The sequence below is a fragment of the Schistocerca cancellata genome, chromosome 2 (genome assembly GCF_023864275.1).
Source record: "Schistocerca cancellata isolate TAMUIC-IGC-003103 chromosome 2, iqSchCanc2.1, whole genome shotgun sequence".
NCBI lineage: Eukaryota > Metazoa > Arthropoda > Insecta > Orthoptera > Acrididae > Schistocerca > Schistocerca cancellata.
In genome coordinates this window covers 960,260,639-960,287,480 of record NC_064627.1, presented here as the reverse complement: position 1 = coordinate 960,287,480, position 26,842 = coordinate 960,260,639, and the positions used below count along the sequence as shown (strand labels likewise).

Genomic DNA, 26,842 nt, shown 5'->3' with positions numbered 1-26,842 from the left:
AATCAACGTATAGGCATATCTTAGGAGAGAAAGAAAAAGCATGTAACGTATATACAGAAACGTATATAAAACGACAGCGTTGTCGGTTTAATGTACGATATAACCAAGTTGTTACGAGGGTTGTTCAGTGAGTAGTGCAACAATTTTTTTTTTCTGAAAGCATGTTGCATTCAGAATTCCAGTACACTCTCTTGGTTACAAACCATAGTTTTCAACATCTCTCCTTTCACGCGACTGCCCTACGCCACCTTGCTTCGATGGCCTACTGGTCGACATCGGAGCCAAAGTTTTGCTGCATCAATATCGTCTCATTCATCGACGTACTGCTTCCTAATAAGTGCATTCTCTGTTGTGACAAACAGATGGAAGTCAGTTGGTGCGAGACCGGGCTGTAGGATGGTTGAGAAGTAACATTCAAATGAAGTTTTGTGAGATCTTCTAGGGAGCAAAAATTTGTCTGAGGCCTTGCGTTGTTCTGGAGAAACAGATATTCGTTTAAATTTTTGCGGTGAAGTTCATGCTGAAGTCGGTTCTTCAATTTTCTGAGGGTTGTACATTACACTTCAGAGTTGATCGTTGCACCGTCAGGACGAACATCAAATATGACAGCCTCACCAGAGCCCCAGACGACGGTCTCTATCACATTACCGTCTGAGGGTGCGACTATGAACATTTTCTTCGGAAGAAAGATGTTATGGCGGGACTCCATGGATTGACGTTTTGTTGGTTTTAATACTAAAGTGGCGTTTTTCCCCAAAAATTTCTCTTCTTTTATTGATATCACTCACCTATCATCGTCATTTGTTAGTATCATTTCGCAGCGCTAATACGGGAACGACTTTCCATCAGCCAGCAACTGATTTTTTTATGAAATTTGTATCTTAAAGATATATGTAAATTATGAAACCAAGAGTGACATATTTTTTAGAAAGAAGCAAGCATGCCGGATAGATATCACTTATATGTGGTGTTATCAAATTGTCTGCTATCGAGACAGTCATATCATGTCCGCAAACCGCTACTGGCGGCAGGGTCATGCAGCGATAGCAGTCGCTGCGGAAAGACGATACCTTGCCATATTGTGTATGACGAAGCTGTTTTTCGGTTACCTGTCGTATTAGTGCACGAATGGTGACTCCTATAGTATTGTTGTGGTGTTCGTTGCAGATGACAGAAAGGAAACGTGCCACATGTTACAAAAACTATCTATTTACAGAAACTGATGTCACACTTAATTGTACTAACATTATCGGCTGCTAGAAATAAGTGTGCAATCAGTATATAGATACGTATTCTCTTTCTCTGTATCTCACTCTCCTCTGTGTTTCTGTCTTTTTCTTTTTCTACGCTGAATGAACTCAAACACACCACTCTACCACATAGCTAAACTTTAATTTTCTGTATTAGTAAAAGGATTCTTATTTCCTGTATATAACAACCTGTTTAACTTGGAGTGCTAAATGATAATTAATGTCTCAGTGAGAGTTATGGGGTACTAGACAAGAATCATTTAATGTACTTTACATAGAAATTTTCCTGAGAGTTTCTTGTAGATAATGTATTTTCATTTTTACTTGGATGTTCATTTAAATGATGCGTTAAAACTTGTACGCTGTTAATTTAATGCGCAACGTAGTATATCCTCTAAACGATCTGCGGACGAGACGTAAAACGGCTGGTGTCACGACGGGGCTAGCTGACTGGATGCACTGTTTGATGTGATATTCGCTTAGATCGTAGAATGCGTCGTATCACTTTCTTATACAGGGCAGGTCGGAATGCACAAACAAAGGAGATTCAATCTGCCACGGATATTGACGTGTAATAAATATTGCCACCAGATGATTTCGTCGAGGAAGCTTGATACTTTAAATCTAGAACGCAAGTCATTTAGACGACATACTGAGTTACGCGTTCAGTACTTCAAGTAAATCAACTTTCCACCACAATAAAATCCACCTTAACACAACCAGTTGTGTTGCATCCACCCATACAACTTTGACTGTTTCTAGCTTTTAATAAAATAATTTTACTCTGATTTGATTCGAATACATCAGCTAGAAGAGATCAAAAAACATATTTTTCAATTTAGTTTGTTGCTGTACCTCTATCTGAAAAATAACTGAATATATTATGTTTATAGCTCAGTAGAAAGAGTAACACTTTTTAGGTTTTATCTGCATAAATTTTTATCCCCTTTCACTTAGTATCCTGCAAGTTACATAAGAAAACACCTGAAAAATCCTGTATAAGTGATTAGGTAACGTGACACGAATCTAATGTAATGATTGATTGTGCATTCATCAACGAGAGTGACTGATAAAGACAACTGAAGACTTGGTTCAGATGTCAGCTCTGTCGTGTTTACGATGAGATACGGGGAGGGAAGGCTGTAATAGGGAACTCTCCAGTAGTCTCACAATAGGAGCACTGTCACCTGAGGCAGTACATGCCATTGTCCTGCACATTGTTGCTGTTTTGACCTTCAGTCAGAAGACTATTATGATACAGCTTTCCACGCTAGTCGCTTTGTGCAAGCCTCGTCATCTCTTCATCTCCTGCAACCTACATTTGTTTGAACCTCCTTACTATATTCGGGCCTCGATAACCCTGTTCAATTTTTATACTCCACGCTTTCTTCCATTACCAAACTCACATTTCCTTATCATGTGTCTTATCAATCGATCCTTTCTTTTAGTCAAATACTGTTATACATTTATTTTATCCACAATTTGGTTCGGTACCATCTTACTCTTTATTCGATCTATCAAAGTAATTTCCAACATTCTTCAAGTAACACCACGTTTCAAAAGCTGTAGACTACACTCCAGACGAACACGATCAGAAAAGACTTCTTAACACTTAAGTGTGTATTACATGTTAACAAATCCCTCTTTTTCTTAAGTGCTTTCCCTGCCACTGCCAGTCTGAGTTTTATATCCTCTCTACTTTTACTATCATCAGTTATTTCAGTGCCAAGTAGCAAAATACATCCACACCTTTCCTTTTCCATTGCCTAATTCCCTCATCTTCAACGAATGTAACACACTCGCACCCCATTACCCTTGTTTTACATTCGTCGTTGTTAATCTTACGATCTCTTTTGGAAACACTGCCCATTCCCTTCAACTGTCCTTCAAAATTCTTTTCCGTCTCCAATATAATTAATAAATCGACAAACATTAATGCTTTTTGTTCCTTCTCCGTGAACTTGAGTTCCCTTTTCAAGTTTCTTCCCATTTTCGTTTACTACTTGACCTGCTTCTCAATGTACAGATTGAATAACAATGTCTCACTTCATTCTCAACTATGACTTCCCTTTAATATCCTCCAACCTCTAAAACGGTCTGGTTTCTGTACAGATTGAAAATAATCTTTCGTTCCATTTATTTTATCCGTGTTACCTTCATGTCTTGCATATGAGAGCAACTAAATATTACCGCCACTTTTGTTTGACAATGCTCCTCACACACTGTCACTGTGACATGTGACGTATGTGGGTCCGTGATTCATCTGAATAAACCACATGTTGCTTTAATGTGTTGCTTAAATTTACTTAAAACTTTAATACAGTTTCCGAAAAAGTTAATAGTTTCTTTGGTGCACGTGACAATTCTTATAATCTGGCACATTTTAAAACCAAATCTCCAAGTTCCCTTGCTGACTTTAAAATCCATTTCTTTGCACTAAAAAGTGAAATTTTCGCACAGTTTATATTCCTTTCTATTTTCCATAACATCACAGACATTAATGCTCAATTATACATTTATTCCGTAGAAAAGTGGCATTTGTCACAGGAGAAGCCAGTGATTTTGTTGTATTTCTTAATGAATAAAACATTCCATATCACGTTTTATGTAACTGATACGACAAGTTTCTGCCGAATCAGGTCATCTTCTGGTATAAGATTAAAATGCAGCAGTGTTACCACCACTATCACTAGTTTGTGTGCCGGCCGCGGTGGTCTAGCGGTTCTGGCGCCGCAGTCCGGAACCGCGGGACTGCTACGGACGCAGGTTCGAATCCTGCCTCGGGCATAGGTGTTTGTGATGTCCTTAGGTTAGTTAGGTTTAAGTGGTTCTAAGTTCTAGGGGACTTGTGACCTAAGATGTTGAGTCCCATAATGCTCAGAGCCATTTGAACTAGTTTGTGTGCATCATTACAACCAAATGGCCGGCCGCCGTGGCCGCGCGGTTCTAGGCGCGTCAGTCTGGAACCGCGTGACCGCTACGGTCGCAGGTTCGAATCCTGCCTCGGGCATGGATGTATGTGATTTCCTTAGGTTAGTTAGGTTTAAGTAGTACTATGTTCTAGGGGACTGATGACCACAGATGTTAAGTCCCATAGTGCTCAGAGCCATTTGAACCATTTTTTTTAACAACCAAATGACACCGGGATTTTAGTGTTACTTCACAAGATGTCCTAATTTGGCAGAACCATGTCATGAAAGCGACATATAACATGATCTGGACGGTTTCGTTCATTAAAAAAACGTTTATCTACAATCGTAAATGGAATATTCTGTGCACTTAGGTTTACTATGTTTAGAGTATGTGTAGTACATGAATCCAATTCTGCACAGCACAATGCCTCTCCTTTATTAATGTACTGATCATCGACTCACTCAACTTCATTATTGTACTCGTACATTCCATTACCTTCACTATCTATACTACCAGTGCTTCTCATCATCAATAAATTCAGTGACTTTAACAGCAGGTCATAACAGTTGCAGGTTAGCTTTAACTGGAACATGGATGTGCCTAGTCACATGACTAATTTCATTCCTGTTCAGGTGGTGTCCGCAGTTCGCTTTGCCGTATAACATTTTCATTTTGTGTAAATTCATAACTTAGATGTTGGAGGCTTAGGAGATGCCGCCATGCCCAACTACTGTACTTCTCGTTGCTCTCGTGTCAGGTCGTTACAAGTCCGAGACCTGCACCTGGACTACAACTACCTCACGGGGCTTCCAGCTCAGGTGTTCCGCGGCACGAACGCCGTCCGCATCTACCTGTCCATGAACCGGCTGCGCAGCCGCAACGTGGACCCGCGCGCCTTCGTGGGCGTGGGCCACACTCTGGAGGCGCTCGACCTCGAGCACAACCAGCTGGACGAGGTGCCCCGGGCGCTGTCGCAGCTCAAGCGCCTCAAGTACCTCTACCTGCCGTCCAACAACGTGTCCGACGTGGCCGACGACGCGTTCGACTCCTTCTGCAGCACGCTGCGGGTGCTGTCGCTGGAGGACAACCAGCTGACGCGGATCCCGAGCTCAGCGCTGCAGCACTGCCTGCACCTGCTGCACCTCAACGTGGGCTACAACCGCATCGACGAGGTGCGCCCCAGCGACCTCGAGGGCTGGGCGGGCTCCCTGGACACCCTGCTGTTGCGCAACAACAGGATCGCCAGCCTGCCCGAGTTCACGTTCGTGCACGCGCCGCACCTGCGGGAGCTCAGCCTGTCCTTCAACAAGCTGGGGCATGTCCACCCCGACGCGCTCACCGACCTCGCCGACAGCCTCGAGAGTCTGGAGATGAGTTTCGGACTCGACAGAGAGGACTTTCCAGCGGATTTCTTGAAACCGCTCAAGGCACTTTCTTGGCTTGCGTTGGACAATAACGAACTGAGAACTGTGCAGGAGACCGATCTCTACACGCTAACCAAGCTGCAGTACCTAAACCTAGAGTCTAATCGTCTAACATACATACCTCCTGGATTTTTTCATCAGAAGGTAAGTAAAACTTATTAGCATAGATTTTAAAAGCTTACGATGAGTTAAAACTGGGTGCTGTGTCCCAACTCGGACTCATGCCTTTCACTATTGGTGAATGAAATCTTCTAGGGTTCAACCTGGGACATCTTCTGTCTTCTTCTACATCTTCACTACAGGAAAAGGAAAATACAAAGGAGAACGAAAAGGAAAAGAAGGAAAAATAGTAGGTGAATATGGATGGGGGGGGGGGGGGATGAAACAGGAATCTGCCTGGCAGAATTTTGCACAGAGCGTAATTTAACCATCGCTAACACTTGGTTTTAACAATCATGAAGGAAGGTTGTACACTTGGAAGAGACCTGGACACGCCAGAAGGTTTCATGTTTGTTATATAAAGGTAAGACAAAGTTTCTGGAACCAAATTTTAAACTGTAACTCATTTCTAGCGGAAGATGTGGACTACCGCCACAATTTATCGGTTATGAACTGTAAATTGAAACTGAAGAAACTGCAAAAAGGTAGGAAACTAAAGAAATGGAACCTGGGTACGTTTTTCCTTGTTGAGAGTTTCAGAGGGAGCATTAGGCAAAGATTGACTAGAACAGGGGAAATCAGTGAAGTAGAAGATGGATGGACAATATTGAGAGACGAAATAGTGAAGGCAGCAGAGGATCAGATACGCAAAGTGACAAAGCTTAGTAGAAATCCTTGGACGGAACAGGAGACACTGGACTTAACTACTGGAAGGAGAAAATATAAGAATTGAAGAAAATATAACAGGTGAAAGGGAATTTACGTGCAAAATGGCTAAACAGGAGTCACCACTGGACAAATTTAAGGATTTAAGGAATATTTCACTGTGGGAAAGATAGATCCCGCCTTAAGAAAAATCTGTATGAATAGCAAGACCAGAGACGGAGAATCAGTACTAACCAAAGAGGAAAGCTGAAACGGGGACGGAATATTTAGAGGACGCAGGTGGAGATGCGATGGAAGATATAAGACTGTGAAAAGAATTTTTATGAGCACTGAAAGGCATGATTCGATACAAGGCCCCTGGAATAGACGACATTTCGTCAGAATTACTGATAACCATGGGAGATCCAGCCATGACAAAACTAATCCATGTGGAGGGCAAGATGTATCAGATAGGCGAAGTACGCTCAGACTTCAAGGAGGGTGTAATAATTCCAGTTCCAAAGAAAGCAGGCGCTAACAGGTGTGAATTTTACCGAAAAATACTAACACGAATTCTTCACACAAGAATGGAGAAACTGGTAAGAGTCGACCTCACAGAAGATCAGTTTGGATTCCGGAGAAATGTAGGAACACGCGAGAAGATAGGTTAAGGAAAGGCAAAACTATGTTTATAGCATTTGTAGATTAGAGAAATCTTTTGACAATGTTGATAGGAATAATCTATTTGCAATTTTGAAGGTAGTACTGGTGAAACAGAGGGAGCGAAAAACCATTTACAACTTGTACAGAAATCAGAAAGCAGGAATTGAGGGGCGTGAAAGGGAAGCAATGCCTGAGAATAAAGTCATACAGTGTTGCAGCCCATGTAGTCGAATTAAATCAGGTGATGCTGAGGGATTTAGAGCAGGAAGCGAGACACTAAAAGTAGTGAACAGTGATGACAGCTGAAGTGAAGAAGATAAAAAGTGTCTACTGGCAACGGCAAGGAAACCGTTTCTGAAGAAGAGAAATTTGTTAACATCGAATATAAATTTAATTGATAGCAAGTCTTTTTTTGAAGGGATTCGTCTGGACAGTAGCCTTGTACAGAAGTGAAACTTGGAAGATAGGCAGCTCAGACCAGATGAGAATAGAAGCTTCTGAAATGTGGTCCTACAAAAGAATGCTGAAGATGATACGGGTAGTCGCCTAACCATTGACGAAGTACTGAGTAGAATTAGGAAGAAAAGGAATTTGTGGCACAACTCGACTAAAAGAAGGAATCGATTAATGGGACACATTCTGAGACATCAAGGAAGCCTCAACTTAATATTAGAGAGAAGAAAGTGGGGCGGGAGGGGATGGGGCGGAAGGGTGGTAAAAATTCTAGAGGTAGACCAAGAGATGTATACTGTAAGCAGATGAAGGAGGATATTGGTTCTGGTACTTATTCAGATATGAAGAAGCTTGCACAAGTCAGACTAGCATGGAGGGCTGCATCATACCAATCTTCGAACTGAAGATCACCGCAATAACAACCACAACAACAACAATAACAACATGACCTCTATTAGTAATAAACAGTAAGTCCGTGGTGACTATCTGTTTACCTGTCTGAACACGCTAATCTCCAAAAGTACTAGACTAATTCTCATGGGGTTTTCGCAAGTCACTTGATGGTAGCTTCGGGCATAATACAGGTTTTATTTTACCAAACTCAGAGCATGGAAATAAAAGACATCATAATTTAAGGTTCTGTCGAAAATCGTCAGTGCAGAACACGAAAGAACGAATAGATGGCGCTGTTAGTTTCAGAGTACACCAAATGACCAATAGATGATTCTGTCAGTTGTTTTTTAGCTCACATGTGTTTTCGGAAGTTTGTGTCAATGACAGAATTAAGCATCGCAATTTTATTGTTTTAAATACAAACCAAGAACGAAATTACTTTGCTAGTGTATATGAGTTTTGTATATAAAAGATTTACCGACATTACTTTGCTTCTTTCGACACTTTTTATTTATCTTCTTTGCTTGGAGAAACGAATTTATTAAGTCTGTTTTCTGATTTGTGTGCCTACTCATTGCATTTTGGTTTGGTTCTGTTTACGAACAAAAATGCCTTGAAAACAGTCGAGTCTTCCTGAATAAACCGGAACGGCTAAAATATTGAGCACTGTCTGGTATCACGAGTGCAATGAATATCGTGAGGTGAGACTTGCAGCAACCGTAGAACAGCAGACTTCAACTGGCGCTTTGGAAGCTCCTTCCGACAGCAAGGAGCGACTTAACTTATATCTACAGTGTAGTGCATCGCCTCGTTCCTCAGAGAGACTTAAAGGTACTCATGTCCAACGTAACATCATAGATGAAGAAATTTTGATGGTAAGTCGTGACGGCGAGTGAGTTTTGATACCCCGAATCGTGCTTATTCGTAACAACTTACCATTTCGCTTGAAACTTACACGATTCCCGATGAGCTTACGTTATGCTAGGACTATGAAGGAAGCACAAGGTCAGTCGCTGCTTGCTGCGGGCCTGTACCTCAGCGTCAGTTGATTTCTGCGTGGTGAGTTCTGCGTGGCTCTCTGGCGAATTAGGGAAACAAACAAGCTCTTCGCTCACGTCCTTAAGCCAACTACCTCAAACGTTGTATACAAAGATTTATAACGCAAAAAGGAATTCCATATGTACAAAGTCTTGGGCACAGCTGTACATAAATACCTGGGCTACTCCCGGTTTCTCAGCAAGTTTCGAATAAAATACTGTAGCCGCCAACAGGTGTTTCCATCGTAGTCACAAGCAATAAAAAGAAATTTGATAAAAGGAAACTGTCAAATGTTTTGTGAAATGATTTGCTTGTAAGTAAGAAATAAAATACAATACAGAAACATTGGACGCATATCTGAACCGTGCTCGAAATCATATACAGTAAATGAGGTGCACCCGATTAAGAATCTAAAGTTCAGTTATTAACGCAGAATTTTAAAGAGCACCAGAGAATATTTGTCCTGTAGATTATGAAGACTGTGTAGTCTGCAGTTGTGTATCCTTGAAATACTATAGAAAGCCAAGCTGTTAAATGTTTTATAGATAAAATTATTATTGCAATGCCACAAATCATTAAGTGTACCAGCTGAGAGACGTAAGGAGACCACTGAGTGAAATTCGATGAACTTTTCATCTGCTGTCTGGTCGAAGGTTTCAATTTTCAACTCCCTTTTATCAGGAAAAGTGAGCGAGCTATAACAACGACGCCAAGAAACGTTACTTCTTGCCCCACGCGAAATTATCTTTGATTTCTGAAGGATTCTCAATAGGAAAATTTTTGCAGAGGAAAAACTTGTTGGGACGCTTTTACAATTGCGGTAATAGATCATAGAAATATCTGAAAACCATACATCAGCAGACTACACGGTCTACATAATCCACCAGGCAAATGTCCTCTAGTACTCATTAAAATTCTAAGGTTCTACGTTAAACACTGAACTTTAAATTCTCAATCGCCACTTCATCTGCTGAACATGATTTCGAGCGTAATTCAAAGTATCGTAAAATGTTTTTCTAATCTGTTTTGTTTCATACACTTAGACTACTGATTTCCCTAAACATTTGATCATTTTTCAATGTTTTTCTTTTTCAAGTTTCGTTTAGAATGAGTGAAATATATTTTACAAAACTGGGCCTCACGCTGGTCAGTACGATTCTCCTTTGTCCGTTTATAGCTCATTGTTTGACTACGAAAATTCGCGAAGAAGCCAATTCTACGGAATCTAATTTTCGCTCCACTCAGATATTTGTCAAATTTCATGTCGGCGTAAGCTGCTATTTGCAAACTAGATAGGGCAGATAAACTTCATTTATTTAACCACAAACAGTTGTCCTTGAAAATAATTCCCTCAGGTCACTAAATTTTTCTGAATTACCCTGACAACGTTCAACCAATTAATTTTTTGTTTTTTGTGAAACTAGACATCACGCTTGACAATTTGATACACATTTTCCATTTCCCACTCTTCGTTTGGCTATGAAAATTCGGAAAAATATTTTCTCTAAAATCAATAATTAGGTTTTGTCTTCATTATCCTGATTACTTACAAGAAATTAAATCTTTCTTTGAAAAACTAGTCCTCGGGCTAGTCAATCTGATGTCCATTTAACACTCTTCATCTGAGTACGAAAATCTTGTGATATTTTGGGAGTCTTATTTTCGTTCCGCTGAAACATGTGACCAAAAACTGCTGTAGCGGATAGCACGGCATGGTATTTATTTAGGAGCGGCAGCAGTGTCTGGAATCTTCCAGAGCAGCGTCAACGTGACATGTCTTGGAAGGCGAATTGTCGAATCGCACCAGCTTCCGGGCGCCGCAGGACCGAGTGACAACAGGTGGCGCGAGGGGCTGGTGCCAACATTGGAACTAAGGCTCCCGCCAACCTACAAGCATGAAGCACACGTCTATGCTTCCGCACGGTGTCCAAAGCCCGGCCCTATGCCTTACTAACTGTGTACCCATATTATCCGTTTAAACTGTTGCTGTTTCTTCTAATCTCGGCAACCATGTTCGATCATGGTTCTCTTCTCAAGCTCCCTTTGCTTCATGTGTTCCCCGTTGTCAGCACAGTGCTCGACGACGGTGCGAATCGTTTGGCCGGTGAGGATGCTACTGCATTTACAGTGGAAACCATACTCATTGGGCACTGGAAGATCTACACTGTCTTGAAAGGTATGTAATGTATCTCACGTCTACGAGTCGAGCCTGAATATTGGTCTCAACCCATATCTCCGCAGTTCGTTGTCATTGTATGTGGCATATCTACTCCCTCCATCCTTCATCTGTCCCAGATAGATTGCTCGAAACATTTACAAAGAGAGCGTTTATCGACTTTAGAGATGAAAGGGACAAGTAATTGGAGAATAAACCTCAGTTGGTGTATGAAGCATGCCTAGGTGCTTACTCGATAGCACACTGTCCATTAACGCTTACTGTCTGTGCCTGATTGACACGCCATCAAACAGTTTCAAGACATCACAAAAGTTTAGCACAAAGGATACCTTATCAAAAATTAATAAGTTAATTAAATCCAATACAAATATTATTTGAAAGTAAATGACTTCCAGGGTAGGTTTTGAGGCACCGGTCAATCCTGTGCACAGATAGTTGGTTTAATTCCTTGTTTTGAGAATGAAAACATGCCACTGGCCATTTTCAACCTTTCGTTACTTTCATGCACATATATTAAGCTTCCAGCTTCATTTTACATTACAATGTGTAGCTGGTACACGTGGATAGGAATACATCTTACTTCTGTGCGTGTGTGGCATAAAAACGATACATTATTGTACATGGTTACCTCTGTTTACTATGAAGTGCTTGGCTTTCAATACTTCTCTTTCTATGGTCTTCCAGAATACGATAACGTCTCTGGAAACATAGTGTAACCTCCACAGATAAGAAGTCAGCATCTATGACTGCCTTATTTATGAATTTGCGTTGAATTCTTCGTATTGACGACGACTTTTCTTACCTGAGATGACTAGAGCAAGGTGTTCTCAGGCTTTTGAGGCCCTTTGAGGAGCCTTTTTGCGTTCCTTTTTTTCTTTTCATCAGTCTTGTGACTGGTTTCATGCGTCCCGCCACGAATTCCTTTCCTGTGCTAAGCTCTTCATCTCGGTGTAGCACTTGCACCCTACGTGCTCTATTATTTGCTGGATGTACCCCAATCTCTGTCTTCCTCAACAGTTTTTGCCCTCTCCAGCTCACATGAAGTTATTTCCTCACCTAATTTATTATCAGATGTCCTATCATCCTGTCCCTTCTTATCAGTGTTTTCCACATATTCCTTTCCTCTCCGATTCTGCGCAGAACCTCCCCATTCCTTTCCTTATCAGTCCACCTAATTTTCAACATTCATCTGTAGCACAACATTTCAAATGATTCGATTCTCTTCTGTTCCGGTTTTCCCACAGTCCATGTTTCGCTACAATACAATGCTGTACTCGAGACGTATATACTCAGAAATCTCTTCCTCAAATTAAGGCCGATATTTAATATTAGTAGACTTCTCTTGGCCAGGAATGCCCCTTTTTGCCATTGCTAGTCTGCTTCTTGTCCTCCTTGCTCCGTCCGTCATTGCCTATTTTAATGTCTAGGTAGCAGAATTCCTTAACTTCAACTACTTCGTGACCATCAATCCTGATGTTATGTTTCTCGCTGTTCTCATTTCTACTACTTCTCATTACTTTCGTCTTTCTTCGATTTACTCTCGATCTATACTCTGTACTCATTGGACTATCCATTCCATTCAGGAGATCATGTAATTCTTCTTCACTTTCACTCAGGCACTCAGGGTAGCAACGTCATCAGCGAATCGTATCATTCATATCCTTTCACGTTGAATTTTAATTCCACTCCTGCACCTTTCTTTTATTTCCATTATTGCTTCCTCGATGTACAGATTGAAAAGTAGGGGCGAAAGGGTGCTTTCTTGTCTTACACCCTTTTTTATACGAGCACTTCGTTCTTGGTCGTCCTCTCTTATTATTCCCTCTTGGCTGTTGTTTATATTGTAAATGACCCGTCTCCACCTAAAACTTACCCCTACTTTTTTCAGAGTTTCGAACATCTTGCACCATTTTACATTGTCGAACGCTTTTTCTAGGGCAACAAACCCTATGAACGTGTCGATTTTTGTTTAGTCTTCTTGCATTACTAATCGCAACGTCAGAATTGCGTCTCTAGTGCCTTTAACTTTCCTAAAACCAAACTGATCGTCATTTAGCGCATTCTCAATTTTATTTTCCATTCTTCCGCATATTATTCTTCCATTCTTCCGTTAAGCTGCGCCGCGCGGGGTGGCAGCGCGATCTAAAGGTGCCTTGTCACAGTTCACGCGGCTCCCCCCGTAGGAAGTTCGAGCCCTTCCTCGGGCATGGGTCTGTTTATTGTGCTTATCGTAAGTTAGATTGAGTAGTGTGTAAGCTTAGACACTGACGACCTCAGCACTTTGGTCACATAAGACCTTACCAAATGTTAAGCTGATTGTGTGGTACTTCTCCCACTTGTCAGTTCTTGCCGTCTTTGGAATTTTGTGGATGATGCTTTTCCGAAAGTCAGATGGTATGTCGCCAGACTCACACATTCTACACACCAACATGAATAGTCGTTTCGTTGTTACTTCCCCCAATGATTATAGAAATTCTGATGGGATGTTATCTATCCCTTCTGCCTTATTTGATCTTAAGTCCTCCAAAGCTGTTTTAAATTCTGATTCCAATACTGGATCCACTATCTCTTCTAGATCGACTCCGGTTCTTCTTCTATCACATCAGACAAATTTCCCCCCTCATAGAGCTTTCAATGTATTTTTTCCACCTATTCACTCTCTCCTCTGCATTTAACAGTGGAATTTCCGTTGCACTCATAATGTTATCATCCATACTTTTATTGTCACCGAAGGTTGTTTTGACTTTTCTGTATGCTGAGTCTGTCCTTCCAATAATCATTTCTTTTTCGGTGTCTTCACATTTTTCCCGTAGCCATTTCGTCTTAGGTTCCCTACACTTCCTATTTATTTCATTCCTCAGCAACTTGTATTTTTGTATTCCTAAGTTTCCTGGAACATTTTTGTATTTCCTCCTTTCACTCATCGATTGAAGTATTTCTTCTGTTACCCAAGGTTCCTTTGCAGCTACCTCCTTTGTTCCTATGTTTTCCTTCCCAACTTCTGTGTTGGCCCTTTTTAGACATGTACATTCCTCTTCAGCTGTACTGCCTACTGAGCTACTCCTTATTGCTGCATTAATAGCCTTAGAGAACATCTACCGTATCTCGGCATTCCTTAGTACTTCTGCATCCCAATTCTTTGAGTATTGGTTCTTCCTGACTGATGTCTTAAACTTCAGCCTAATATTCATTGCTACTACATTGTGATCTGAGTCTATGTCTGCTACTGGGTACGCCTTACAATCCAGTATCTGATATCGGAATCTCTGTCTGACCATGATGTAATCCAAGTGAAATCTTCCCGTATCACCCGGCCTTTTCCAAGTATACCTCCTCATCTTGTGATTCCTGAACAGAGTAACCGCTATTACTAGCTGAAATTTGTTACAGAACTCAGTTAGTCTTTCTCCTCTCTCATTCCTTGTCCCAAGCCCATATTCTCCTGTAACCTTTTCTTCTACTCCTTCCCCTACAACTGCATTCCAGTCTGCCATGACTATTACATTTTCGTATCCCTTTACCTACTGTATTACCCTTTCAGTATCCTCATACACTTTCTCTGTCTCTTCATCTTCAGCTTGAGTCGTCGCCACGTATACCTCAATACCTGAACTATCGCTGTCGGTGGAGGTTTGTCGTCGATTCTGATAAGAACAACCCTATGATTGAACTGTTCACAGCAACACACTCTCTGCCTTACCTTCCTATTCATAACGAATCCTACTCCCGTTATCCCATTTTCTGCTGCAGTTCATATTACCGTATACTCATCTGACCAGAAATCATTGTCTCCTTTCCACTTCACTTCACTGACCCCTACTGTATCTATATTCGGCCTTTGCATTTCCCTTTTCAGATTTTCTAGTTTCCCTACCACGTCCAAGCTTCTGACATTCCACGCCCCGACTCGTTGAACGTTATTCTTTCGTTGATTAATCAGTCTTTTTCTCACAGTAACCCCACCCTCCTGGAGATCTGGATTGGGGCCATCCAGTATCTTTAGCCAATGTAGGGATTATCATGCCACTTCTTCAATTACAGGCCACGTGTCCTGTGGATACATGTTACGTGTCTTTAATACAGTGGTTTCCATAGCCTTCTCCATCCACATGCCGTTGATCACTGCTGATGCTTCCGCCTTCAGGGGCAGTTTTCACCCCCATGACAAGAAAGTGCCTTAAACCTCTGTCCGCTCCTCCGCCCTCTTTGGCGAGGTCGTTGGCAGGATGAGGGTTGACCTACTTCTTATGCCGGAAGTCTTCAGCCGCCAAAGTTGATTATTGACCAAAATATAAGGAACGATGGGATTCGAACCTAGGGCCGAAGACGTTTCGATCACGAAAGCAAGACGGTACTACTCGACCACGGGATGTATATGAAGACTAAGTTTCGGAAAACTGACAAACCGTCTTTAAAGGACGCTTTTGGCTGAGTTTGTCATGGCGGCCTGTCTCCATTGCGTTGTCTTCAGGGCATGCTCACAGTGTTTCTTTTCTAAACGTTCACTAGTTGTGTATTGTGGAGAATTATTTTACTGCTATTAAGTTTTTGTCACATCTATTTCAAGAGCATAACTTTTTTAGTCAAGAAAAGGTGCAAAAGAGAAATTTCTTCGTATTTTTACAAGTAGACAGGAACTAAAGTGACGAAATACGTATATTCGCTCTTTGACACTCACTGTCTTTGAATATGAAATATAGTTAAGCTTTTTACATGGCAACGTAGTTACTCGTTTTCCCACACGAGTTATGTGCAATTTGGGAGCAGTAGACATTTGAGCAAGAGTGGTTGGCGTAACATTACACTGCGGACTCCGTCGAGAGGTATCTCTGGGGTGTGGAAAGTCAGGTTCTTCACTGGTCAACGCTAGGTTTTATTTAGTTGGTACTGGAAACTTGAAAATATTAGAGAGGCACAACTATAATAACAGAATTAGGTTGAAAGTCAGGCAGCAATAATTTCCCACACTGGGAGAAAAGTAAATGGATGACGTCACTGTTCATGATAGTGAAGCCGTAACGTTCCAAACACAGAAAGCAGTACTTTGTTCGTCAGTTTAGCAGCATTAGAATTGTCTGCTCGCTGAGCGTGGCTATTTCCAGTACCAAGATCATCGAAAATATGGACTACATTTCTTTTTAACCCAGAGACAGGAGTAACTGTATATTTTTCTTGTTTTCGAAGTTAATCTATAATCATAAACATATGAGAAGTTGGATGTTAATGAGATGCTACGAAAGAAAAAAAAAATAATTGTACTCTAACAGGCCGTGATAATCACAATGTGTTTCGACAGTTTCGTGCTAACGTTCAGTGAACATACTAACTTTTGTAGCTAATAAATGTTCGTTTTTAAAATAAGGGGCATGAGTCATCTGTCATTGTTGACGGATTAGGCCATAAGGACTAGCTGTGAACAGTTGCTTGGAGTGGGTATCGAGAATCGAAAGTGGCTGCCGATCGAAACGATAATGTTAGGAGTAAACACACGAATAGTCACAGTTTCCGCTTTGGAAATAAATTATATTCCATATTAGTCACCAGTGTAAAGTATGGAATATTGCACACGTAGTACTGTCATTATTATCTTTGAGTTCACTGGTTTCCACTGTTCTTGGAGAAATGTGGGATAAACTGACAAAAAGTTGGTTCTTCAGCCTCTCTCAGTAAAATCATTAATATAAACTAAGAAACTGTGTACGAAAGCATATTTTATAGCTCTCTTTTACAACAAGGCTACACTGTGACAACACGAAATAATACAAGTGAAACAATGACACTGAGCATGACGTACATTATTCAAAAGCACAACTCAAGTGCAGGCTGTATATAAATTGTGATGCTGAATTTCTCTGTGAGTGAGAATAATGAATTAGTCTTCCATCTCGCAGAGTACCGTCATACTGGGCTTGTGCAGAATACCAGTGGCTGTAAGGTCAATGTATATTACCCACCTTCTGAGACACAGTCTACTATCAGTGATGACACAGTTCGTTGCACGACAGAAATGAAAATAAGTCCAAATTGTGGTTAATATGATCATGGTCCTTAAAACCAAAAATTAAAATCAGAGCCCAAACTGTTCCAAATAAAACAAAGTGGGTGGCGGATTCGCCTCGTAGAGTAACGCTGGTTCTGCATCTGCAGTGATCCGAGAACTCAGTACCCCATCCAGAGTAAGCACTGTCGTTACATACTCTCGGGCAGGACTTTAGGAAACTACCACATTTTTGGCTCAGAATGTGCTCCAGTAGAAAATTAAAAAATCCATATCATTAAATTAGTCTATTTTAACACAAGGACGAAGCTTCCATCGTAATTAATTTGGGATATTGCAGTAATTTGCAAGACAGATTGTTTGTCCACAATTAATAAACAATCCATAAACAGAGTGTCACTTTATTCCACTAGGTAGGAATTTCCTTTTTCTGTTGATGCTATCAGTTTGCGAGTACTTCTTTCTTAAATTTAAATTTTGGTAAATTTAATTACTAAAGTACTAACTAATTGCAAATAATCCAGTAAATCTAGTAGAATATGTATTACTCAAGTATTGGGTGGAGTATATGGCAGAATTGGCAGAATCTTAATAAATGCCACCTTGATATTGTATGTAGGTACTTTATTAATTTCATTAAATAGGTTTTTGATTAAGTTTACGTGAAATATATTTAATCCACAAATATAATGTTCCTGGCGAAAGTGAGTACATCGTAGATGCATATCAGCAATCTCTTCGCCCTTGACACCTTGAGTGTTACTGTACAACAATTGGTTGAATATCGATTAATTTTACCAGATTAGATACTTACCATTTTGTTCATTGTAATGAAAATCAGTTAATTTATAGATGCCGATACGTATGTGAAATTGAAATCTTCGAAAGAGTGTTTGAAAGAATGTATCGTGCTTTTCTGTATCTTGTATTGTTGCCTCAGTACAAAGAAATAAGTAACACACATTGACCTCATGGCTTCCTTACCGGCCAGCGTGGCACTAATCGGTTCTGGGGGGACAGCGTCAAGCGACCACCACACATTGCTCTACTTGTGAGCGCACACTCGCCTACTCTCAGCTGGAGACCAGCATTTCACCACCCATCAGGACAACTTGTTATGTCCGAATCTTACCATTGCCTTCCATCTGTAAAATTTTGCTTACAAAACCTTTGGACAGCTCTCAGAGAGTCTAGAGTCTCGTTTCAGGCAATGCTCATCTTTATAACGCATTTCCCTGTTTTACTAGTCTGTTGACTAAAAAACGATTCATCAAAAAAAAATCCCTTTTACTTTATTCTGAAACTTTTTTGCCAGTGGTAGTGAATAATCTAAGAGAAATACTGACTTGCCTAAGGCGTTCCTAACACTTCCAAGTGTTCAATCTTGCACTTCGCACAAAATCTACGCACCAAGAGCAGAACAGAATGGAACAAATTTCAATGGGAAATGTACAGAAAATACAAGAAAGGCTATGGGAAGCAGGTGCAAGCCTGTCTGAAATAAGAATACTTCTTCCAAAATACGAAACCAAAAAGGAATAAGAACAAAAATAGCAAAACTAACGATGAATACTGTTGTTATATCTATTACTGTAGAAATGAAACCATTATACACTTTGAAAACATGTGTAGTTATTTTCATCTACAACTACATCTACATGGATATTTATTCTTCTTCTACCAGTTCCCATTGTAAATAATTACCAAGTTGTTCACATAGAGTAATATAAAATTACCTCACTAAACATATCACTGGTATCATTGGTTTCGAAGCTGTAGTATAAAAACTAAAACACAAAACAATTACTTCAGCTGTAAGAACTAAAAGACAACATTGAATGATTACCAGTATTCCAAATACCTGTTTCATGTGGTTTAACCGAACTGATCAGGAAGGTGAGAAATTCCTAAAGTGCTGCATATTATGTGTTAGCATAAAGGAGTTACCATATTGCGAGATGTCACTGAAACAGGTGGAACATCAGGAGGTCAGGTCTTTATCCTTCTCATACTTCCAAAATGTTTGCTCCTACATTAAGATATTTAAAACAATTTGTAGCAAGTGAAATGAGGGAAAACAATGCTCTATTTTGGAACTGATTTAAGGTCCTCCTGGCAATTTAGAGGTTGTGGAATGAAAGTAATGGAAATCTGAAGCTCTGATTCTTTGCATGACGTGTGATTTAATTTTTGCAAATTTTCCACACAACCCTTGATATGTAATGATTTCTGTTGGACTGGTGATAATTATAGGTCTACTGTGCTAACGACTAGAAATGTTTATTAACTGCTGTGCTTGTTTACGTTACGCTAGTAACATACTGTCTGTGAAGAGTTGTTCTAATCGTTACCCCTGACAGGTGCACGCAAACCTACGCGATGTGCGCCTGTCGCACAACCAGCTGGAGCTGCTGGAGACGGACACCTTCTGGGGACTGCCGCAGCTGCAGACGCTGGTGCTGACGGGGAACCAGCTGCGCGGCTTGGCCCAGGGGGCACTGCGCGCGCTGCCCTCGCTCGTCACGCTACTGCTCGCCGACAACCGGCTGGCCACCCTCGCTCCAGGGGCGCTCTCAAGGCTGCCGGTGCTCTCCAGGCTCGACCTCCAGAACAACCGCCTGCACGAACTCTCGCTCTCCGCCTTCCTCAACGTCACCACGCCCGACACGCCCATGGCACTCAATCTCTCCTACAATGCCATCACCGTGCTGCACCCCGCCTATTCGGAAATACACGTCCGCATCCTCGATTTGTCACACAATTTGCTTCCAGAGGTAAGAAGCCTAACACAGATTCTAGTGAGTAACTACTAATATGAGGGACTTTAGGGCTTAATATTCTCTGGACAACGAGGTAAGAGTAAATCCGAAGTAAGAGTGATTTCAGGTGTGCCAGAGGGGAGTGTCTTAGGACCGTTGCTATTCACAATATACATAAATGACCTTGTGGATAACATCGGAAGTTCACTGAGGCTTTTTGCGGGTCATGCTGTAGTATATCAAGAGGTTGTAACAATGGAAAATTCTACTGAAATGCAACAGGATCTGCAGCGAATTGACGCATGGTGCAGAAAATGGCAATTGAATCTCAATGTAGACAAGTGTAATGTGCTGCGAATACATAGAAAGAAAGATCCTTTATCATTTAGCTACAATATAGCAGGTTAGCAACTCGTAGCACTTAATTCCATAAATTCCCTGGGAGTAGGCATTAGGAGTGATTTAAAATGAAATGACCATTTAAAATTAATCGTCGGTGAAGCAGATGCCAGACTGAGATTCATTGGCAGAATCCTAAGGAAACGCAGGCGGAAAACAAAGGAAGTAGGTTACAGTACACTTGTTCGCCCACTGTTTGAATATTGCTCACCGGTGTTGGATCCGTACCAGATAGGGTTGACAGAAGAGATAGAGAAGATATAACGGAGAGCAGCGCGCTTCGTTACAGGCTCATTTAGTGATCGCGAAAGCGTTACGGAGATGACAGATAAACTCCAGTGTAAGACTCTGCAAGAGAGACGCTCATTAGCTCGGTACGGGCTTTTGTTGAAGTTTCGAGAACATAACTTCAATGAGGAGTCAAGCAGTATATTGTCCCTCCTACGTATATCTGGCGAAGAGACGTGAGGATGAAATCAGAGAGATTAGAGCCCAAACAGAGACATACCGACAATCTTTCTTTCCACGAACAATACGAGACTGGAATAGAAGGGAGAACCGATAGAGGTACTTAAGGTACCCTCCACCACACACCGTCAGGTGGCTTGCGGAGTATGGATGGAGATTTGGATGTAATTAGAGAGGTGAAATGTATAACGTCATTAAAGGGTCTCAGGAGTTGCGCAATGGACGGGGGGGGGGGGGGAATTAGAGGAGGGGTGGGGGTGAACACAGTGCCTATTACAAATGACAGAGCTAGTCTGGCCCAGCCTGAAGTTGACAGGCCACTCTTTCTGTGTTTCTTCTAAATTGGTTGTTCCTATCTATGCTTTCTTACTACCTTAAACGCAATTGTCTTCCCGACATAGTCAAATATTTTCCAAGTAGCACTTGGCTAAGGGGAGTAAATGGCCAGTGAATCTGACTGCATTACATTTACGAACTTGGCACCAGAAAGGCATAGATGTGTGAAATATTATCGAAGAGCTACTTCGAGCTCTCAAAATCTAATATCAGTTTCCACACTAGCGGTGGAATCCTATTGTCTTTTGAAAGAAATTCGGTATTTGTTAGTGGTATAGGGGTAACGATGATTTTAACCTTGTCTCATATGTCAAAACGAAGCTGACAGCTGTTATTATTGTATACATGAAAGAACCCTGGCGACACTAAAAGGTATCAGATACATTATATAATGGTAAGACAGAGATTTAGGAGCCAGGTTTTAAATTGTAAGACATTTCCAGGGGCAGATGTGGACTCTGACCACAATCTATTGGTTATGACCTGTAGATTAAAACTGAAGAAACGGCAAAAAGTGGGAACTTAAGGAGATGGGACCTGGATAAACTGAAAGAACCAGAGGTTGTACAGAGTTTCAGGGAGAGCATAAGTAAACAATTGACAGGAATGGGGGAAAGAAATACAGCAGAAGAAGAATGGGTAGCTTTGAGGGATGAAGTAGTGAAGGCAGCAGAGGATCAAGTAGGTAAAAAGACGAGGGCTAGTAAAAATCCTTGGGTAACAGAAGAAATATTGAATTTAATTGATGAAAAGAGAAAATATAAAAATGCAGTAAATGAAGCAGGCAAAAAGGAATACAAACGTCTCAAAAATGAGATCGACAGGAAGTGCAAAATGGCTAAGCAGGGATGGCTAGAGCACAAATGTAAGGATGTAGAGGCGTATCTCACTAGGGGTAAGATAGATACTGCCTACAGGAAAATTAAAGAGACTTTTGGAGATAAGAGAACCACTTGTATGAACATCAAGAGCTCAGATGGAAACCCAGTTCTAAGCAAAGAGGGGAAAGCAGAAAGGTGGAAGGAGTATATAGAGGGTCTATACAAGGGCGATGCACTTGAGGACAATATTATGGAAATGTAAGAGGATGTAGATGAAGATGAAATGGGAGATACGATACTGCGTGAAGAGTTTGACAGAGCACTGAAAGCCCTGAGTCGAAACAAGGCCCCTGGAGTAGACGACATTCCATTGGAACTACTGACGGCCTTGTGAGAGCCAGTCCTGACAAAACTCTACCATCTGGTGAGCAAGATGTATGAAACAGGCGAAATACCCTCAGACTTCAAGAAGAATATAATAATTCCAATCCCAAAGAAAGCAGATGTTGACAGATGTGAAAATTACCGAACAATCAGTTTAATAAGCCACAGCTGCAAAATACTAACACGAATTCTTTACAGACGAATGGAAAAACTAGTAGAAGCCGACCTCGGGGAAGATCAGTTTGGATTCCGTAGAAATACTGGAACACGTGAGGCAATACTGACCTTACGACTTATCTTAGAAGAAAGATTAAGGAAAGGCAAACCTACGTTTCTAGCATTTGAAGACTTAGAGAAAGCTTTTGACAATGTTGACTGGAATACTCTCTTTCAAATTATAGAGGTGGCAGGGGTAAAATACAGGGAGCGAAAGGCTATTTACAATTTGTACAGAAGCCAGATGGCAGTTATAAGAGTCGAGGGACATGAAAGGGAAGCAGTGGTTGGGAAGGGAGTAAGACAGGGTTTTAGCCTCTCCCCGATGTTATTCAATCTTTATATTGAGCAAGCAATAAAGGAAACAAAAGAAAAATTCGGAGTAGGTATTAAAATCCATGGAGAAGAAATAAAAACTTTGAGGTTCGCCGATGACATTGTAATTCTGTCAGAGACTGCAAAGGACTTGGAAGAGCAGTTGAACGGAATGGATGGTGTCTTGAAGGGAGGATATAAGATGAACATCAAGAAAAACAAAACGAGAATAATGGAATGTAGTCGAATTAAGCCGGGTGATGTTGAGGGTATTAGGTTAGGAAATGAGACACGTAAAGTAGTAAAGGAGTTTTGCTATTTGGGGAGTAAAATAACTGATGATGGTCGAAGTAGAGAGGATATAAAATGTAAACTGGCAATGGCAAGGAAAGCGTTTCAGAAGAAGAGAAATTTGTTTACATCGAGTATAGATTTAAGTGCCAGGAAGTCATTTCTGAAAGTATTTGTATGGAGTGTAGCCATGTATGGAAGTGAAACATGGACGGTAAATAGTTTGGACAATAGAGAGCTTTCGAAATGTGGTGCTACAGAAGAATGCTGAAGATTAGATGGGTAGATCACATAACTAATGAGGAAGTGTTGAATAGGATTGGGGAGAAGAGAAGTTTGTGGCACAGCTTGACTAGAAGGAGGGATCGGTTGGTAGGACATGTTCTGAGGCATCAAGGGATCACCAATTTAGTATTGGAGGGCAGCATGGAGGGTAAAAATCGTAGGGGGTGACCAAGAGCTGAAAACACTAAGCAGATTCAGAAGGATGTAGGTTGTGGGAGATGAAGAAGCTTGCACAGGATAGAGTAGCATGGAGAGCTGCATGAAACCAGTCTCAGGACTGAAGACCACAACAACAACAACAACTGTTATTTATGTTCATTTGATATTGTAACAGAGTAAATGAATGAACCAGATATAATAATTGACGTTTCTGAGTAAGTCTGAGGAGCAACAACCCGCGTAATTTGCTAATTTATCTCTCACTCCACACATTGATGACTGTGAGTGTTAACCGGTCGAAACTGAGCCCCAGGTGGGACCTCATGCACTGCTGCATAAGCTTCGAGAACGGGTCAGAAGGAAAGTTTCAAGTAGGTTCTCACATGAGACAAGAATTCGCATGTAGAACGGCCATGTCCGTTTGACAAGAGCCTTCCCATCACTGGCTTGGATCAGAATGACCAGCCAATAATTTGAACTCGTCCCTAATGAAAGTCTAATGTCTTAACCACTGCCTGATGTCAGCTGGTAATCTTGCATGAGGCCTAGAAACACTAGAGTTTATGATTTAATTACGTCTCCTGTATTCCATTCACAAATATAACAATCAAGATAATCTTTCGTTAGTGTTTACTGGAATGGATAGAGCTGATTAAACACTTAGTGAATCATTATGTGTTTCTTCAGTCAGAACGAAAGGGTCACAGAAACGCTAAAAATTCTCCCACGGCTGATGCTACACTAAAGAGCTTATAGTCCCAAGAATAAAACAAACGATTATCTCATCCGTAACTCATTACATGAAATGATCGAAAAGGTAGAAACGGAGAAATTCCTATTATGTAGAAGCGGACAAAATGAATAGTTAAATTTTAAATATTTCAACAAATGAATGGCTGGTAGTTGTTTAACAAGAAAGTATTTTAGTGTAGAACGTAATTTGCACTCAATACGTCGTCTATTGACCAAACAGCACTTAGAAAAGGTATAAAAAGTCGTTCAATCTTTTCAATATTAGATTTATTACGTAGCGCTAATGGGTTACGCAAAGCAACTAACCAGGGCTTCTATGACTAAATTAATTTTCTGAAATGTGGTTGATTTTGTAGAGTGTTACTGTATACAGATCAGTATGTATCAAGACAAAAACACTGTATATATGACTGGCAGCAACACACAGACTAATAAATTATAAGGGATTTGATCATTTGAATGTGGCCATATTTGTGAACTGTTGATGATTACAGGTATGTAACATTATTTACTCTGTGCATGCTGTGTGAAAACACCTATTTAGGGAATTTATTACATAATTTAGCAATTATCCATAATCCGACTATATATAAAGAGTGAGTTAGTTTCCTCTAGGGGTACAGGATTACTCTTGCAGGCAGTTGCTCGCATTTCTGCGCTTTCTGTCGTAAATCTCGTGATAGTATTTGTGCTGGCAATATATCATTCTCTTCAGTATTAAACTAGAGAACAGTAACTCCATTCACACCACTAAGGCATTTTAAGTGGTACCAGTTCCACAAAAGTAATCATGGACAGTTACAGAAAGGTAACACGCTGTAATGGAGGAAAAATACGCGTGATAACAGATAACACTGCTTAGTCAGATTTGCCTAGCAGTAAATGATGCACTGATCTAATGACTCGAAAGTTGATCTGTTCTATAGGTTCACTCGACGCGTTTTACATTCAACAAATTCCTAGACACGAGCTGAAGAACTGGGCCCCTTTAGTCATGGAGTTCTATAAACACAATTGCAGTGATATCCTCTGACTGCACGATTAATTACTGCTGCTAATAGAACATTAAAGAGCTCTAGTGACCATTAGAACACAACCTTCACGAAAGGACTGCTGTAAACTGACATGTTAAATATAAGCGTTGATTTAGAAATGGTATAAAAAATAACCCCTGCTAAAATGGTTTACTTAGAACGGTACTATTTGCCTATATTCAGCAAGATGCATCTGTTATCAACAGATTTGGCCTTTAGCTAGAATTTAGTCGCAATAGTTATCACTAAATTTGGAAAGGTGTAAGGTAGAAAGTTAGAATTTAGTTCACTGTTAGTGTCAAGGTGTTCAGCACATAGGCTTACTCCCTTTGTGTGAAAGTATTTTCCATTTACTCTTATAGGAACCATCCACCGATTATAAGACCCACGGAAAAGATAAATCAATAGCGAGATCCGCACTGAAACTCCTACGCAGAGCTTGGTTAAAGTGGCTGAAATCATATTCGGAAGAATCTGAGGCTAAGATGCGGAACCTATTCAGTGTCATCACTTTTGTCTCTATGCTGTTCATTTTTGGAACACAACCTACGACCAGCTTAGAGATAGAAGTGATGACGCTTTCCGCAGGACCTGACCATCATTTTTCAGGACAATGCTCAAGCACCTACAGTACAAGCTTTTACTGATTTGTTTGACTGATGGGGTTGCTAAGTGCTGTGCCATCTATTGTACTCCCATGACTTAAGCCCTCGTGAGTTCAATTTTATTTCTAAACTGAAGGAAACAATTCCCGGTATTCGCTTCAGAACCGCTACAAATGAGTCGGGCAATAGACCGCACTGTTCGAACTGTCAATACAAGTGGCACTGACAAGAGTATCCTACGACTTTCACATCGCTGGCAACAGGCTACACACAATGCTGGTGACTACTTTGAAGGTCAGTAAAACTTTGAAACACGTTTGTATTTTGTACGAGCTGTAAATAAATATCTGCCACTATAAAAAATCGAACCCTCGTATATTACCCGTCTTTGCCTTTACCTTACACCTACTTTTCCATGCAACTTTTACATTGTCTAACACTTTTTCCAGGTCGACATATCCTAAGAACGTGCTTTGATTTTTCTTCAGTCTTGCTTCCATTATCAACCTCAACGTCAGAAATGCCCCTCTGGTGTCTTTACCTTTCCTAAAGCCAAACTGTTCGTCTTGTAACACATTCTTAGTTTCCTTCTCCATTGTTCTGTGTATTATTCCTGTTAGTAAACTGGATGTATAAGCTGTTACGCTGATTGTACTATAATTCTCGCGTTTGACGGTTCTTACAATTTTGGAAATTGTGATGGCGATGTTTTCTCGAAGGTCTGGTGGTGTATCGCCAGTCTCATACACTCCAAACGCTAACTTGAATAATTGTTTTGTTGCCACTTCCCCTAGTAATTTAAAAAATTATGATGAAATGTCATCTATCGTTTCAACCTTATTCGATCTTAAGGTTCCAAAGCTCTTTAAAATTTTGATTCTAATTCTGGATCTCCTATCTCTTCC

The 26,842-nt window shown here is 40.7% G+C and overlaps 1 protein-coding gene across 1 annotated transcript in view; it reads left to right on the top strand.

Moving 5' to 3' along the window:
• The window catches only part of LOC126160135 (chaoptin-like), a 153,756-nt gene that overhangs the window by 85,221 nt on the left and 41,693 nt on the right, over positions 1–26,842 (top strand). The window contains exons 5-6 of the mRNA XM_049916887.1: positions 4,921–5,731; positions 19,473–19,886. Coding sequence (XP_049772844.1) covers positions 4,921–5,731; positions 19,473–19,886 — 1,225 coding nt within the window. The remainder of the gene's footprint in view (positions 1–4,920; positions 5,732–19,472; positions 19,887–26,842) is intronic.